Here is an 18,766-nt window from a genome sequence, read left to right on the forward strand (position 1 = left end):
TGATTACAGTGGTGATGATGATGATGAAGATGGCAGTGCAAAGATGCTCTTGTTTACAGCTAACCTCAGTGAAACTGTAGTAATCACAAAAAATAGTATCACTGGTATTAGTTACAGCCAGACAACTAATCCTACTTTTTTTTTTATTTATTAGGTATTTTTTCCTGTACGTTTTTTACTAGGTCAGTAACTGGGTCCCAGTTTCCAGGCTCCTGTGGAGAAGACAGAAGGCAGACATGAACACGGACAGACAGACCGCGTCGCTGCTCTGCTCTTCCTCGGTGAGAGTGACACAAATTGACCAAATTATGCCAAAGCATGACTCATATGCTTCTGGTTCACAATGGGGTCAGCGCAGCTCCACGTTTAAGACAAAAGGCCTGGAGGTCTTTCTGTATCCTCCATTTCTCCCTGCGTTTACCTTGCTGTATGAGTAAACCAAACAGCCAAATATCTCAAGCAGCTACACCCAATTTCATCCCTCCTTCCCCAGCCAGTCTCCACTACAGAGCAAGCGAAGTTATGCAGTTGATTTAGAGAATAGTGATGAACAAAGATGAACAAAATAGTACTACCACACAGTTGACTGTGTCAACCCGGTCCCAGTTACATCTTGACAATTTGGCTATTTTCCATGTTTGGAAAAGGGGGTTAGGGTTTGGGTACAGGGTTGACGTCAGGGTTATGTTTAGTGTTGGGATTAAGGTTACAATCCAATTCTGAAAAAAACACCCTCTGCCTCAGAAGCAGAACATGGAGCTTTAAAGAGGGATAGCAGTATAGCTCTGAGGTCCAGTGTAGCTGGCCACAGCAGTGGATGTTTTTGTTGATGCGAGGCAGATTAAGCGCTGTGAGCCCGGGGGGGGGGGCTTAGTCAGGACGCAACGAGATGCAAGCCAGAGAGCCCAAGAGCGCTGAGGACAGGACTGCTGGTGCTGGGGTCTGTAGGTGAGGAGGAGAGGAGTGGGTGGTGTAGGTGATGGGGGGGAGCGGAGCAGGTGGTGAAGGGGAGGAGCGGGTGGTGCTGGGGTCTGTAGGTGAGGTGGAGGAGCGGAGCGGGTTGAGGGGGAGAAGAGCAGGTGGTAGAGAGGAGTGGGTGGTGCTGGGGTCTGTAGGTGAGGTGCGGGTGGTGGAGGTGAGGGGAGAGGAGCGTATGGTGGAGGTGAGGGGGAGCAGAATAGTTGGTGTACTGTAGGTGAGGGGAGAGGAGCGGGTGGTGGAAGTGACGAGCAGGTGGTGTAGTTGAGGAGGAGATGAGCAGGTTTTGGAGGTGAGGGGGAGAGAAGCGGGTGGTGGAGGGGAGGAGCGAGTGGTGCTGGGGTCTGTAGGTGAGGACAGGAGTGGGTTGTGTAGGTGAGGGGAGAGGAGCAGGTGGTGGAGGTGAGAGGGAGCAGAATAGTTGGTGAACTGTAGGTGAGGGGAGAGGAACGGGTGGTGGAAGTGACGAGCAGGTGGTGTAGTTGAGGAGGAGAGGAGCAGGTTTTGGAGGTGAGGGGGAGAGAAGCGGGTGGTGCTGGGGTCTGTAGGTGAGGTGGAGGAGAGGAGCAGGTTTTGGAGGTGAGAGAGAGAAGAGCGGGTAGTGTTGGGGTCTGTAGGTGAGGAGTGGGTGGTACTGGGGTCTAGGTGAGGTGGAGGAGAGAAGCAGGTTTTGGAGGTGAGGGGAGAGGAGCAGGTGGTGGAGAGGAGTGGGTGGTGCTGGGTTCTGTAGGTGAGGAGTGGGTGGTACTGGGGTCTAGGTGAGGTGGAGGAGAGGAGCAGGTTTTGGAGGTGAGGGGAGAGGAGCAGGTGGTGGAGAGGAGTGGGTGGTGCTGGGGTCTGTAGGTGAGGAGATGGTCTCATATCTATTGTAGCTGCAGTATAATAGAATTAAACTGTTGACAGTCACATCCATTTTAAAGCAACCCTAAAGCACCTTGTCTCTGTTCTACGCACGCTATTTGTTTAAAGTATCTAGCAAATAACGATGTCCACAGACAATGCAGAGTGTTGTATGATTTTATGACAGTCTGATGTATTGCGACATCAAAGCAAGTCAAATTTGTAGTTTCTTTTGTCTCATTCCACCAAACTACAGATCTGCTCTGGTAAACTTTCTTTGTGCGGTTATAGCCAATATGAGGGCCGCAAGCGGATGCAGAAGTGCTGTTCAGGCTGTTATGAGTTGATGAGCCACAGAAATGATTTTGGAAACATTATTTCAAGGTATAAAAAACACTTTAGTGTTGCTTTAAATACTGTCCCATTAATATATTCATGGACATGTCCACAGTAAAACATTCACAGTAGTCAAGGGATTTATTTTCCGCAATTGAATTTCTTACATCACCACATGGTCAACTGTACAAAGGCATTGATAAAAATGTATACACAGAAATGTACACACATCCTCAGGAGGAAAACCAAAAAAATGTACATGGGGCCCAAACTGCAAGAGTTGTTTAAAATAGACTCCAATTAGATCAATTCTGAAGAGCATCCGTTATCCAGTTAAGATGGCCTCCCTCCGAGGACTAGCTTGAGAATCACTGGTCACCATTTGCATGCGTTTTGCACTTTTTTGAACTGTGAAACACAACTGATAAAAAGACAAAAAAAATAAATAAAAAATGAAAGCCATGTCATAAAGTGCGACCTTCGTCTTATCCGCCATGACCTTGTGAAAGCGTTGGATTTGCCTTTAAGTTAGTATTCATAACAGCAGTGTTTGTTCTGAGATGACAAAATCTCCATGATCTGAGTGGAAGAGCAGGGAAAGCACTTGAACAGTAACAGGAAAAGTGATATGGTGGTGGATAGTCGGGTTACTTTGTTATGTTTCAGGTTTTTAAAAAGAACAGGTAGATCCATTTCACTTGACTCAAAATAATATAAAACATTTTCAAGCAATGTTGGAGGAGTATTGAGTTTGAGCAGAAGTTCATACCTATAGCACATATCAGAGTGCCCAAGTCTGAGAGGAATGTCTAAGAGTGAAAGGATTATGCTCTCAAATGAATGTGTATGTATGTGTGTGAGTGTGAGTGTGTGTGTGTGTGTGTGTGAGTGTGTGTGTGTGTGTGTGTGTGTGTGTGTGTGAGTGTGTGTGTGTGTGTATGTATGTGTGTGTGTGTGTCTCAACGTCGGTTCGGATGACGACCCATTCCTTGCGAGTGTCCTCCTTGTCCACCACCGGCTGTTGATCTCACCTCCTCCATGAAGCTGTAAAAGGACAAAAATAGAAAGACACGCTTGTCAAGCTCTAACAAAACGCCAAATTCCATCTCCTTTCCCTCTCCATCTGAAACATTCATCACCGCCTCATTCGAATCACATCCATTCCACTCACATCAATTAAAAATCTTCGCACCCTGCTGACAGCAATTACAGAAACATCCGGCACCGCGTTGTTTACAAACAAAACATCCACAGCCTGCAGAGGGGACTCTGAATCCCTGAACAATACAAACCAAGTTCACAAGAGGACTCTGCTCTCACTCAACCAAATCAGAAAAAAAAAAAAAAAAACGGCACAGTCACGGCTTTGTAAGTGACACACATACATAGCTGTAACAAGCATGGCACACCAAGCCTGGAGGATCGTCTTCGGTAGGGGCAGTGCCAACGTTGAGGGACGGCGGGGCATCAGTAAGTGTGCCAGCCGTGAGTATTTAGAGGAGGGGAGCTGATCTGGGGCAGCGGATCCCCCGCAGAGGGCGCGCGGCTGGCAGACGTCAGATTGCCGCGTTCAGATTGGATTAGCGGCCCGCTAGGCTACGCCGGGCCGCAGACAAGACAATAGGCTCACGGGCACTGCCCACCGAAACCGACAGGAGACAGACAGCAGCGTTTCGCAAAGACAACATCCCCGAGCTTAGTGGGAGATGACCGGTGGCAACGCGCGGTTTAAGCTATCTGCCCGTCACACAAGGGCGGGAAAATTGTATTAGCAGTCAAAATAAGGGATGCAAGCGGTCTGTTTTCACAAGACTGTTTTCAGTGCTGCAGTCTGTTCTTGCACTGGAGAACAAAGGCAAAAATAACAAAAAGTTATTAATTAAATAATGAATTGCACATCAAAGGGGTGTTTTTTTTCCCACGACACGTGGGCCTAAAGCTCTACACACCAAAATAACAATTCCACTGCCATTCTGTTTGAACTAATCGTAAACAGAACTAATGGTAAACAGAATTTGACAAGGACAACAAATTGATCCAGAGGTCTGCCAGCCAAAATCTCTAAGCCTCAACAGAAGCCCTGTGCAGCTGATGCACTGTATAAAAAGCTGGGCACACGGCTAGGTTACACAGAGATGCTCCCTGCCGATAGCGCTGCTAAGCAACCGTGCAGAGTCCCATGACACTGCATGAGGCGGAGGGGCTGCTTATAAAATCTCTCTGCTTGTGTAACTGCAAGTCAGCTTTCCAACCTCCGCCCCTCCAATTACCTCACTCAGCCCTGCTCTCTCCCCGGACTCGCCATCTAGCTACAGTATAGAATGCACACAATGCACTGTATCTCTTTTTCTTTTTTATCTCTATTTCTCTTTCTCTCTCTTTCTCGCTCTTTCTTTCTCTCTCTCTCTCTTTCTTGAGCAATCTCTCACCCAATCATTCATTAATTCATCCATCCATCCATCCGTCCATCCATGCTTTCATTCTGCTTCTCTTTCTCTCTGTCCACTGCTGAAGAAGAGTTGCATTAAGTAAACTCTCTCTCTCTCTCCCTCTCTCTCTCTCTCTAGCTAGCAATCTCTCACCCACCCATTCATTAATTCATCCATCATCCATCCATCCATGCTTTCCTTCTGCCTCTCTCTCTCTCTCTCTCTCTCTGTCCACTGCTAATGAAGAGTTGTGTTAAGTAAGGCTTCAGTGCGGTGAGCGCGCTCTTAAGTGGATGTCCGCGGCGCCCGCATGCTCCATGGCTCCGAGCTACACTAGTGACCTGTCATCGCTTCGGAGTGTGCGAGAGGGAGAGAAAGAGAGATAGAGGGAGGGAGGGAAAAAAAAGAGAGGGATAGATGATGCCTCCTTTTCAGGAGTTTCTCCCTGTTACGCAACCGTGTAAATGTTCTATTGAACTCTACACTATCATGCAGGAAAAAAAGAACAGTATGAAAGGAAAGAGGAAGAGAAGGAGATAAAGATGGAGATGACATGAGAAGGGAAAAAAGAGAGGGAGGGGAGGGAGGGAGGGAGAGAAAAGAGGGAGAGAAAGTCCAATAGAGTATCAGAGACTTCTCAAAGAGAGGACCATGGAGTGAATAAAAAAAAGAGACGAGCACAGAGGGGTCACTGTGCGAACAAATAGAAGAGAGATAGATGACCCTTGCCTCACCGCTCCCCACCCACCCACAACACGGTCACACTAGCCCTATGCACTCATGCAGCCAGCCCTGGACAATGTAACAAAATGAAAGCAGTCTAAACCATGTTATAAAAGGCAACCTCCGCCTTTACTGCCATGACCTTGTGAAAGCGTCAGATTTGCCTCGAAGTTAGTATCACAACAAGAGCAGTGTTTGTTCTGAGATGACAAAATCTCCATGCTCTGAGGAGCGGTGGAGCAAGGAAAAGTACTTGCACAGTAACAAGAAAAGTGATATGGTGGTGGATAGTTGGGTTATTTTGTTTAAAAAAAAACAACAAAAAAACAGGTGGGTCCATTTCACTCGACCTAAGCTAATATGGACCTCATCTCACTCATCCAACCTGCAGTACTCCTCATAGACGAGCCCACAGGCCTTTGGTCAACCACAGGCAGCGAGACACACGGGTGGATGCTGTGAGAGGAACCCTGACCTGGTGGTGTTGTGGATGGTGGTGCCGCCCAGCACGATGCGGACCCCGGGCATGGTGCGGTTCAGGTTGTAGACGGTCAGCGCCTCCTCGTAAGTGGCTCCACCGATGATGAACACGATGATGTCCTGCGGTCTACAGAGATAGAGGGTCACACAGAGTATTTGTATTGTATGGGATTACTGCTGTACTTACTTGCTGTGTGTGTGTGTGTGTGTGTGCGTGTCAGTGTTAAAGTGTACACTGGAAGGGAAAGAAAGAGTGTGTGTGTGTGTGTGAGTGTGTGTTCTTACCGGTCCCTGAGAGAGCTGGGCCCCAGGTAGGGGAACTGGCTGTCCTTCAGGCGACCTTTAATCAGCTGGTCCAGAGTGTCATGCAGCAAGGGCTGGTGCTGAGTGTACACATTCTCAACTCCCTATACACATGGGCACACACACACACACACACACACACACACACACACACACACACACACACACACACACACACACACACACACACACACACACACACACACACACACACACACACACACACACACACACACACACACACACACACACACACACACACACACACACACACACACACACACATTTAAAAAACACACACATTTGCATAATCTTAGTCATCTTGTTTCTATCCAACAAAATGTGTTACTGAGACAGCACACATTACCACAGTGCAGTGATTCAGGGGAGCAAAGTTCAGCAATGGATGACTTTCTCACTGGTTTCATAACAGGCACGCCACACCAATGAACAAAAGCAACATACACGGATGCTTTTCACAGCTACATCCCCAGACACAGAATCAAACACCTCCCACACACAGACAATCACACGTGCACCCAGACGTGCGATCATCCACCGACTTCCATCAGCATTGTTAACGCGAGGAAGGCAGACCATCCATTATTGACAGACAATCCTGTTTAAAATTCCTATCGAGGAGCAGCGCCAACTGGACGTCTACCTTGAGCCCTTTGAAGAACTGCTTAGTGATGGCCACAGCATCTGTGGGGGTGATGAGGTCAGTTCCTCTCACTCTCTTGCCTCCGTACTCCACCATGGACTGAACCATCTGGAAGAAATTATTTATAGCTAATGAGCCAGACACATATAAACACACATAACCCCAGCAAAGCATATGGGTTAGGTTTATTAAATAACGGGTGTGTACTTTGAGTGCATGTGTATGTTATGCAATATGAGTGTGTAATTCTATGTGCATGTGTACATTTCTATGTGTTCTGTTTGTGTCTTGGTTGCATTTGCATCTGTTAGCCGCAGCTTATACACTGATTTTGCTAAATTTCTTGAGGCTAATACACGGGGGTAGTTAATATGGGACTAATATAGCTTCCGTTGTTTCTTTTAACTTGCATAAAACAATGTCCTGCAGCATATACACAATGCGGCTAATACACAGGAAATGACTGTACACATGTTTTGTGAAAGTCTATGTATTTGAACTCTAACAGGGGAGCTACATCAGGCGCGTAACTGAAGCGTTCCATTCGCAATGCGTAAAATCTATTTTAGAAGACTGGTATATTTTTTTTGCATGTACACTCCGCTATCACGTCTGCTGTAGCTACTTCCATTGATTATAGTGGAAGCTAATTGTAGCAGCCAAAACACTTCAGTTACGCACCTGGTGTAGCTCCCCTGTAAGTATCCACATCTATGTTTATCAAGTGCGCTTTTTGTTTGATCATGGGTTTGTTTGTTTGTTTGTTTGTCTGTTTGTCTGTTTGTTTGCAAGATAACTCAAAAAGTTATGGATGGATTTCGATGAAAGGGAAGGTCTGAAATGACCCAATGAAGAAACGATTACATTTTTGGGAGTGATCAGCATCACCGTCTGGATCCAGGAGGCGGTTATGTTTCCACTTGGCGGAGGTTTGCGCTCTCTGGGCCAGATGTACTAAGACAGTGCTAATAGCGACTTTTTGTATGCGCAGAGTGCGAACGCTGTGCTTTGCTATATTGCGTGGAATTTACTAAGCTATCACTTCATTACGTTAACTGCGTTCCGTGCCGCCCGTTCCCGCCCCCTTTACCACGCCATTTGCGCATGCAAAGCTGAACAATGAGCGCAGTTGAATATTGCAACATTAAAAAGAATCAAAGTTTAGCGATCATACATGATACAAAGAGATGTCAACAAGCAGCGACAGACAGAGTAGTCCTAGTAGTTCTACAAATCCACTTAAAAAATACTTGAACTATTTACTGCACTTAGACTTGGGATATGATTTAATGCCTAACAGATTGGGAAGTGTAGGCTATGTCGTGAAAGAGAAAATACGATTTTAGAGAGGGAAACAAAAGTTAAGGGTGCTTTTGACATAGTACAATGAAGAAAACGGATGCTCTGAATATTGATTCAGCTGTCTCTAAAAGTTTTTCTAATAGACGCATTTAACCGCAATCTGGATTACACCTGCTTTCAGAAGGCGGAAGTTTTTCAACGCAAAATAGACGTGCGCTGTTTTCATACATCTGGCGGAATACTTAATCAATCGCTATTAGCACCTCTCCTCCCCTGTACTTGCGCGTTACACCCATTTTCAGCTGATCCGCCCAGGAATTAATATGCATGACACGGAAAAGCGCAAATAGCCATTTTCAGCCCCCACGGCAGGCAGTCTGCGCGTTTCCCTCATTGCGGCCTGTCTGTACATATCCTCCCCATGTTTATACGCGCACGTTACGCCCGAAATGGGCGCAAAACGTTAGTACATCTGGCCCTCAGAGTTTTGTTTCTTTGTTATTTAACACATCTGCGTCCATGCAGCGTGTGCTACGTGTGGAGACTGCTCACCTTGCGGTAGCGCTCCGACACCCCCTTGCGCTGCAGGTCGTCCATCAGCTGGGGCAGGATGGTGTTGCTGTGCTTCTCGTAGCGCAGGGCGTAGAGCATGACCAGCCGCACGGCGTCCAGATCCTCCAGCCGCGGGTTCTGCAGCAGCCGCCGCACCATCTACACACGCAGGACAGGACAGAGACGGGCAGAATAGAGACAGGACAGAGACAGGACAGAGACAGAGATACAGGACAGAGACAGAACAGTGACAGGACAGAGACAGGACAGACAGAACAGAGACAGGACAGAGACAGGACAGAGACAGAGGATAGAACAGAGACAAGACAGAGACAGGACAGACAGAACAGAAACAGGATAGAACGGAGACAGAACAGAGACAGGACAGAGACAGGACAGAGACAGGACAGAGACAGTACAGAGACAGGACAGAGACAGAACAGAGACAGGACAGCAGCATTTTAATATTCACAGCATGCCGTCAGGTGATAGCGGTGTTATATAACCACTCAAACTGAAATGCAGTGACACTCATTTCACAACATTTTAGTCTCATCAACAAAAAGTAATCAAATCAACTTTTGCACACAGCTGAAAACATCATCCCATTTTTGTCCTAGTTTATACTAGCCTACACTAAATACGCTCCTGCATGATTGAATGGCAGCATATGTGCTGTATACCTGACACAGAGCTTTTCATAGCTGTGCAGCCTTTATGCTCAACACAGATAGCCTTAAGGCTGGTATTTCTCTGCGCGTGAGAGGTATTTGACCTACTACTACTACTACTAGGTTATGGCAAATAGAAAAGAAAAGATTCTCACATGTTTGTGTCTGCATAGTCTGCACACCTATAGTTACAATCATGTTCATATACTATATGGTTGGATGGCACCAAATGGTAACTTTCAAAATGCACTTTGCAGCCTTTCAGCTCAACAGAAATACACCTTAAAGCTGCCAATTCCTCTGTGTCTGTAAGGTATTTAACCTACTATTTTTCGGTCTGGTCTGGTGTGTCTGTGAGGCACCTGAAGGCCCGTGTGTGTGTGTGTGTGTGTGTGTGTGTGTGTGTGTGTTGCGGCACAGCCTCACCTGCTGAGCGTTGCTGTGGTCATTCTGGCAGGCCAGCTCCTGCTCCACCTCGGACACCTCCATCAATTGACGCTCGCTCACCAGCCGCGACAGCTCACCCACCACCGTCACGTGCTTGGACACGTGGCCCGACATCTTCTTAAACTGAGGGTAGTTCTCTACAAAGGCCTGCAGAAGGTGCAACATCGTTAGTGTGTGTGTGTGTGTGTGTTTGTAGAGGGGGGGCTTCAAAGTTCTGATACACCAATGTCTGTTTGTTCTGTCTCTGAAATACAGAGTGTGTGTGTGAAGCCTAAAACAAATGACAAAGTGCTTTCTGAACAGTTCGATGTGATAAATGACTGAGCAAGCCTTTTGAAATTCTTTCATCACTCTCTCTGCAAGTTCTCTACCAGCACAATCACATCTCTACATAGTAAATTACAGCAAATGCGCCCCAAATCTAAAATCCACCAGAGCTGAATCCATCAGAAACTGATGATGCCTGTCAGGAGGACTGGGTTGCGTTGTGCTATGTCTGACCTTCATGTCGGTGATGGACTCCAGTTTCTGCTGGCCTTTGGGCTTCTTCTTCTGGAAGTCCTCCATCAGGTTCTTGATGTTGGTTCCGATCTCACCAAAGTTCAAGTACAAATTCTGAACCGCAAAAGGAAAACAATGCACCAGACCAGAAATGAGCTACTCCGAAAACTCCATACTGGGGTGTCAATAAAACAAATAGAGTGAAACAGAGAAGACATGGAACAAACACAAAAGATGTTCGGAACCCACATTGGCATAGAACTCATCATTTTCTGCCGAGAGAACAACCTCTCGCAGGTCTTTGCTGATGCCCGGTACTCTGGATAGGTCTATACGGTTGTTGTTCAAGCCCAGAAGCTCATGCACCATGGCCTGATATGTCCACTAGAAAGAGCAATATACCACAACCTTAGTTACTCAAACAGACGATAAATATCTGATATAATAGCTATGCATACAAACATAAACTAAAATATAACAAATAACTTCAACAGTGGGGATATTAAAAAAAATACTCCAATGGTGAATATAAAGTGTATTTGCAGCTCTGATGGGTTGCAGCTATGGTAATGCAATATGTGTCATTTTACTTCAAGCATCTTTGTGCCTTTTTTTCACCTCAAATTTTAGGTCAATGTCACACACCATTCATCATTGTGATTTTAACTTTCACAAATGGTCTTTTGCTCTATTGTAATTTCCCCCTATTTGATCCTGCGTCTGATGAAATCTGAGCCTATCCCCTGCAATCTCAGACACATGCACAGAATAGAGGAATGGATGCACCAAGGTTACATCGAGACAGATGAAACACTACACTCTAGCGCCCTCTAGTGGCACCTCATTGCCATTATCCATTCTCAATGAGAGAGGACTAGAGGAGCTGAGATGTGCAGAGGTACTGTAGATCTGTAGGGTGCACTACTGGATATTTGAAAGGACTAGATTCCTAGTGTTTGCAACACTTCTAATTCAGAGGTATTGAAGGATGGCTGCTATATATATTTATTACACAGCTCTCTGGAATGCTTCGCGTCGGGGTCCTGTTCGCCCTGTCGGTACTTATTTTCCGATAATGACCAGCGTTCTATACATTATCCCTTACATATATATATATATATATATATATATATATATATACACACACACACACACACACACACACACACATATATATATAACATATGCACAACATATAACTCTGGCTCTGACCTGGTTGAGGAGAGGGGTGATGGCATCATCGCTCCGGTCCAGTATGAGCAGAAGCGGAGGGACTTCTGTCTTTCTGAAGTCGAACAGCTCGTACTCCTTGGTAATGATTTGCTGCGTGAGAGAAAAAGGCCTTTTAAACACAGTCCAAAGATTAATAGATTTTAAATGCGTCTCAGAGTTTGTGCAGGTGTATGTGTGTCTATTCAAGAAAAGTGTATATATGCACTACTACTGCATATCCATACAGGAGAATCCATGTTTGTGAGCACTGAGCAGACGTGTGCACACAAGAGTGGATGAATGAATTCTCAGTAAACATGAAATCATTGCACAGCCAGTCCATTGCCTACGTAATACTATCCCAACTTTTAAAGGGATGCAGGGTATCTAGTATGGGGGTGGGGGTGGGGGGGGGGTATTCTGTCTGTGACAAACAGAGCATATCTGTGTGTGTGTGTGTGTGTGTGTGTGTGTGTGTGTGTGTGTGTGTGTGTGTGTGTGTGTGTGTGTGTGCGTGCGTGTCTCTGTCTGTCTGTCTGTCAGTCTGCCTGTCTACCTGTCTACCTGTCTGCCTGTCTAAAAGAGGAGACTTTTTCTAGCAGTGCTAGATTGGCATTACTTCCATATAGTGCTGTTTCCCTGACACAGTCACACGTCAGTGGCTGTGTGGACTTGGTGATACCTTGACAGACTCTGCAAGCCTCTTGGCCATGTCTGAGGAGAGCTGGTAGCGGATCATGGGGCATTTCTTCAGGGCCAACAAGACTGAGGTCAATCCCTGGGTGGTACGAGTGAGCAGACTAGGCTCCCAACTGCGACCCTGAAAAAACAAAAAAAAACAACAGGAAAAAGAAACATGAGCCACATGAGTCAGACCACACTTTACAATTACAGCACATCCAGATCATTGCTACGGCATACAAAACTAAATTAAACATTATAAATCCTACATCTGTATTATACTGCACAATTTCACATTTTACAATGCTATGACAGATAAAGGAATGACAAAGCATTCAATAGAATGTTTCTCTCTGCACCCTCAAACAGTCCTCTCTATAAGTGCAAGAAAAGAACAGAAGTTGGACACTCTCTTTCAAGATCTTTGATCTCAAATCTAATATTTCAACAGAAGTTTGCATACATGCACTGACAGCATAAACGGTTTTGTAGGTGTGATGGTAAAACAAACCTGTAATCACCAGCAGCAAGATTCACAATGACAATTAAAAACACTATGGTATGTTCATAACTACCAACTTATAATAACAATAACATAACTGAATTTGAAAAATGTCTCACCCACAAACATGAAACCATAGCAAACAATTAGTTGACCTATTAGTTAAATCCATTCCTGACCATGTTAAGCAAGAAAGAGTAGTCAAAAATCATGTTTCAGCATATAAGAATGGCACCAACTTACTCTGGCTACTCCACTGAGGTTAAGCGAGAACACATGTGGGTTCACAGCAATGAAGTCCCCATAAAACTCCTGCAAGACAATAATAGCTCATGATTGTATGCATACAAACTGTGGCAAACAGCAGCCCACATTTAAAGTTGAAAAACCTAATGGATCTGTGGGAGATTATGTTTGTTGACACATGGTAGCAGGGATTCAGAGGGACACACACACCTGCATCTCTGCCACCACTTCCTGTTCATCGGCCTCTGCCAGGGCTTTTACCTCACTCTTACTGATGACGTTACTGAAGTCTATAGAAACCAAACAGAGAAGCTATGAATACTTCAATACAAACCCTGGAAGGTCAAGTGGTTAGAAAAAATGTCACAGCATTTACATGGTCAAATCCTAACAACACTAAGTCAAGAGATAAAACAAATCAACAGAGTGATTATAATGCTGGTGCTTACAGATGAAGTAGACACTGTATTTTGGCCGACGCAGTTCTTGAATCAGATGTTCCACATTCTCCTGTAAGTTGAGAGATTTGTTAAACCATTAACAGGCATTATAGATGTGCTAGATCTGCAACAAGCATTCTGCAGCTTTCTGACATAATGAATGCACTACCTTGGTTGGTCGAAGGAAGCAAATTGCCTTGAGATGCTTCATGTTGTCTCGATTCTGCGAATCAATACGCTCAAAAAGGTAGACCTCCTTCTGCAAGATCTCTGATTGAGTGTATACGACACTGACGATGCTGGTCTAAAGTATTGGAAAACAAACATTAAACAAACATCAATGCTAGCCCAGGCCTGTCTATGAACACAATTCATGACGTGTTTGAACAATATCACTCAACAGATCATATGCTACTTTGAATCGTCCACAGGGATCACATAAGGCATTATACATTAGGCATGTTACTATTAAGGCTATAGGCTAATTGAGTTGTAAAGCTGCTGGGTCGGCGACTAAAAAGATTTGGATGCCAAATTGACGTCGAAACAAGAGCATGACAGGTTCTTCAGGTTTATGAATGCGGATTCATACAAGTCACAAGTCAATATGAATTCATAATTAAGCGTATGTTATTACCGTCTCCTTATCCATCAGCAGGACCTTCATGCCTGGCCCGCTGCTCTCAATCATTTTTGAGACATACTGTTTGACAGCGAGGGTGACGTTCATTTTCGAACAAATATGTGCTGAGCTTTCTTTAAACCTGAAAGACCACCCCAAGATCCCACAAGCAAGGAGGGGGTTGAATGAGAAGCTTTATATTCAGTCTAATTCTTCAGCGCTCCAATGTATTATTGACAAGAATCAGCTGAGGCACAGCTTCGTTGGAGTGTTTTCTTTCACTTCCGGATGAAAGGGAAGGAAATTATGTCAAAATAAAGGTTCGTCAAGAACCCGTTTACGAAAATTCTCATTTTGACGTGAGATAGGCTTATCTATCAATGCTTGGTGCTATGTTATAATAAACGACCAGAAACTCAGTGAGAAAAAGATTGAAAATAATTAACATGACATCATGCAGTTTTGAAGCAAATGGCACATTTACACACAAAGTATAGGCTATTATATGATATGATTATTATAGATTGCCGTATGACTTGGTGTTTTTTTTTTTTTTTTTTGACAATTCTTTATACAACAATTTTCCAGGGCATCAAAACACCGGGGCACATAAACTTGGTGGCACAGCCCCACTAGAATTTTACTGAAAAGCGGCGTTTCACACCTGTAGATGGCGGTGTTGAGCGAAGGGTTGGTAAGGAATGTGGAGAGATCACACACCTACATTCATAAATTGGGACACAAATCAACGCATGAACATGTACACACACACATACAGTAACACAAACACGGAAACGGTTGAGTAGTGTATGTTATAGTACACAGTTACAGTACAGAATGTGTTTTATTGCATGAGAATTCTGCAAAAAGAGTGTGAGATCTGCAAATTGTTATTCATATACATATGTGTGTGTGTGTGTGTGTGTGTGTGTGTGTGTGTGTGTGTGTGTGTGTGTGTGTGTGTGTGTGTGTGTGTGTGTGAGATTGAAGGTTTTGCCAAGAGGTTGATTGATTCTAGAAATGTGTTCAGGCAACTGATAATTTGGTTCAGAGAATGGACGTGTTTTAGAAATCACATCAATATAATGTTCTGCGAAAAGAAAATATGAGGATGATAATAATGTGCTTAAAGGTTTGCAAATCTGGGATGATATTTTGGATATTCTGGAATACTTTTGATTGTAGTGTTTAAGGAGTCGTGGGGAGGAAATCCTCCATTTAACAGAACTTATACTGTTGGTGGAAATTAATTATTTTGCTTTCATGTTTAGAACAGTCTAATTTTTCAGTAATCTCTGGGTATCTTCATTGTCGAACTGTGACTTACACATGTTGGATGCGATGAACAAAGCATGAACAGTGTATTATTTTGAACACACAATCATTTTATTCAATGATAGAAATGAAAGCATTAAGTATGTTTGTGAAGGTTTTTTTTTAGGGATTTCTAGAGGAGTTGATCGTGAGCATCCATCTATCGTGGGCGTTCATCTGTGTCCCTGGAGGAGGTGCAGCAACTAAATGCCCTCCTCATCCTCTGAAAGAAGCCTTTCAGTCCCTTCTTCTTGCTGTGCTTGACTCTCTCTGAAAAAAGAAATAGTAGCAGATTTTAAATCATATACATTTACATATGAAATCCAGTAAAATTATAAGCTATATGGGTAGAGCTTACCAGATGGTAATGCTGCTTGACTCTGGTCATCTTTTGAGTCATTTGACATTATACTCAATGCTCTGTCTTGGACACACTGAACAAAAATGAAATCAGGGCATTGGTTATTGTCATAATGTTAATGTCATAACCACAACCACATAAACATAGATAGACCTTTTAGAAAGGTATAGTACCTGATAATTTTTTTCGATGTCTTGCATGTTATCCTTCATCTCCCAATCCTGAACTTCAGGGCACAATTCAGGTCTTGAGCTCTCAGAGAGATGAGACCCAGATGGGAGCTGTGCTGCAGGAGAGGCATCTGGAGGCAGGAGCCCAGGAGGCAGCTTCACTGGAGGTGATGACTCATTTACAGCAAATCCAGGGGGTAGCTTCACTGGAGGTGGGGTGTTAGGAGGAGCGAACCCTGGAGGTGGCTGCACTGCAAGCGTTATGACAGGTTCAGCAAACCCAGGGGGTGGGTTCACTGCTCCTGAGGTGTTAGGAGCAAATCCAGGAGGTGGCCCTACTACAGATGATGAAGCAGGTACTGCAAACCCGGGTGGTGGCTTCACTATCAGTGGGGCATCAGGAAGAGCAAACCCTGGAGGTGGCCGGGCTGAAGATGCTATGATAGGGACCGCGGGTGATGCGACAGGCGCAAAGAACCCTGGAGGTGGCTTCACTATGGGTAAGATGCCAGGAAGCGTAAATCCAGGAGGTGGCTGCACTGCACTGCAAACAGCATCAGGCAGAGGGAACCCGAATGGTGGTCCAACCGCAAATCCAGGAGGCAGAGTGAATCCCATAGGTGGTCCGCCTGCAAATCCAGGACGCAGAGAGAATCCTGGAGGTGTTTCGAGCGCAAATCCATGATGCAGGGAGAATCCTGGAGGTGTTTCGACCACAAATCCAGGAGGCAGATCGAATCTTGGAAGTGGTCCAACTCCAAATCCAGGAGGAAACCCAGGAGGAGGCTTCACTACAGGTAAAGAATTAGGGCGCATGGACTCTGGGGGCAGCTTCACAGCATATGACGCGTCAGGAATAAAGAAACCTGGAGGTGGCAGTAATGCATTTGATGTGGGTGACTCCTTGCGTTCCTCACATAAGACGTTATTCAGTGGTTTCACATAATCTTGCAAAGTTGTGACAATCATGTTGCTAATCAAAGAGCTGTGAGGTTTATCTTTCAACAATGTGCGTATATGATCCTGAATATCACACAAAGGGATGGACTCTATAAATTGATTGTAAACCAGGTCACCTAGCTGTTCGATTGCATGTGATGGCAGTTCTTTCAGCTGACAGGCAAGAGAATGTGTTTCCTGGGATTGGAAAACAGCAACTTTAGTGAGAAGACGAATCTGGTCCGCCAGTTGAAGGGACAGAATCAGGTCCTCTTTATCTGCTAGAGTCACTGGGATAAGGTCATGGAGAAATCTTGCCACTACACCACATATGACATGTCCAAGGTCAGCGCAAGGTGGAAGCTCAACAGGTGGTGTGTCTATTTTCCTGTAACGGCATACCATCTCAAGTTGGACAGACACCAGACGGCCAATGTCTCTGGACACTATCCTGTTCTTATTGGACAACGCCTCCATGAGAGATTTCAGGTTGCAGTACAGTGTCAGTAGGTCCTTACAGATGGAGTTCACCATACACACCACTTCATCCATGTTGAAATAACAACTCACTTTATCGTGCTTCTTGGTGACGCTGACACCAGAGAGGGACAGTTTGTTCACCACATACTCGACCAGTGGCCACTTATGAGCTTCGAATGTAAATTCTCTGCCCTCCTCGGAGTATGTCTGCATCAACACAAGTCCCAAGAGTGAAGTCACTGTCTCCGTGTGAATCGCAAGCTTCTGGGCAGCAGTAGATACACTCCTCTGGTCACTTGCAACCAGGAAAAGCCTCAGGAAGGATGGTGGTGCTGAAGGCCTTTGAAAAGACCTCTGAAAAAACCTGGCAACTTTCACTGACACAGTATGAATAACGGCAGCCATAACACTCTCGTTGCTGGTGCTCAAGAACCTTTTCATGTCCTCAGCGGTGTACATGGCCTTCACAAGCTTACGATAGATAGAGTGGGCCATCCTAGCAGCAGCCGGATGGGAGCACTGTGCTTGTAGGCTTGACAGTGAGGACAAGTTCCTGAGCACCGCATGGACAACATCCATAGCCAGGTCCGTGAGGTTCATGGAGGACCCGTTGAAAGGAGTGCCACTGGGATCTGTCTTCATCATGAAGAACAGTCGGGTGACGACGTCCGCCACGACCTCCGAGCGGGTGTACAGACGGGAGCATTGGCAGTATGTCATCTCCTCCTCAAGGTCACTCAGGATCCTCTCGATAAGGGCCATCTTGAGGTCATCGGAGCTCCTCGGAATGTCAACAACGGACTCTCTGTTGGCAAAAAAAATTGTATGAATAACTTTTTTCCAACATTAAAAAAGGACCACCTTTTGTTAATAAATGATACAATAATATCATTAAATGATAATAAAAATATAATAATACAGTTATGCTAGACCTACTCTTCCAGAGGAGCTGGACTCTTTCTATGCCTGCTTTTGTCACACCAGTTTAAAGCGCTTACATTGTTCTCATCATGTAGACTATGTAGACACTAAACACTTCAGTTGATATGTTCTTCTACATGCACTTCGGATAGAAAATGACCATTTAATGAACTACTGTTTTAATACTATCTTTGAACTTACTAAGTACACTATAGTTGGCTCTGAGACTAAGAATTTCAGAACCAGTAATACTTTTTGACTATATGGCAATAAACTTAACTCAAACTTAAAACTAATAGCTAAGTACACCCAAGGTGCTGTATTTTGAGCCAACAGGTTAGTTAATCAAAGAATTTGACTCACTGATCACAAGGAGCTGAGGGGATACCACAGTCCTGCAGCTCATCACCCTGACAAGAGACACTTGACAGACGTCTGACTAACAGCTCCCTCCTGACCTCCTGCTCAATGTCCTGCATCCTGAGTCGAGCATTCACCTGCCAAGTCTAAAATAACACAAATAAAATACTATCAGCTAACAAAGGACTACATAACCTGAATATTTTATAGGTAACCATTCTACTAATTTTACCAATAAAAGATAAATTAATCACTGAACATTAGTAATCTAACTTACCAGCCAGGTATTGTC

The 18,766-nt window shown here is 44.8% G+C and overlaps 1 protein-coding gene across 1 annotated transcript; it reads right to left on the reverse strand.

Moving 5' to 3' along the window:
* Nucleotides 1-2,276: 2,276 nt before the first annotated feature.
* Nucleotides 2,277-14,197, reverse strand: vps45 (vacuolar protein sorting 45 homolog). Its single transcript, XM_062529872.1, has 15 exons — nucleotides 13,945-14,197; nucleotides 13,477-13,611; nucleotides 13,317-13,377; nucleotides 13,078-13,157; nucleotides 12,865-12,933; nucleotides 12,121-12,258; nucleotides 11,439-11,549; nucleotides 10,476-10,610; nucleotides 10,227-10,340; nucleotides 9,705-9,872; nucleotides 8,608-8,766; nucleotides 6,754-6,861; nucleotides 6,072-6,193; nucleotides 5,782-5,913; nucleotides 2,277-3,198 (listed from the first exon to the last, which is right to left on the reverse strand). The coding sequence occupies exons 1-15, from the start codon at nucleotides 14,035-14,037 to the stop codon at nucleotides 3,114-3,116; spliced, it is 1,710 nt and encodes a 569-aa protein (XP_062385856.1). The 5' UTR covers nucleotides 14,038-14,197; the 3' UTR covers nucleotides 2,277-3,113.
* Between the last annotated feature and the right edge of the window lie 4,569 nt (nucleotides 14,198-18,766).

This window comes from Sardina pilchardus, chromosome 24 (assembly GCF_963854185.1).
Source record: "Sardina pilchardus chromosome 24, fSarPil1.1, whole genome shotgun sequence".
NCBI classification, from domain to species: Eukaryota; Metazoa; Chordata; class Actinopteri; order Clupeiformes; family Clupeidae; genus Sardina; species Sardina pilchardus.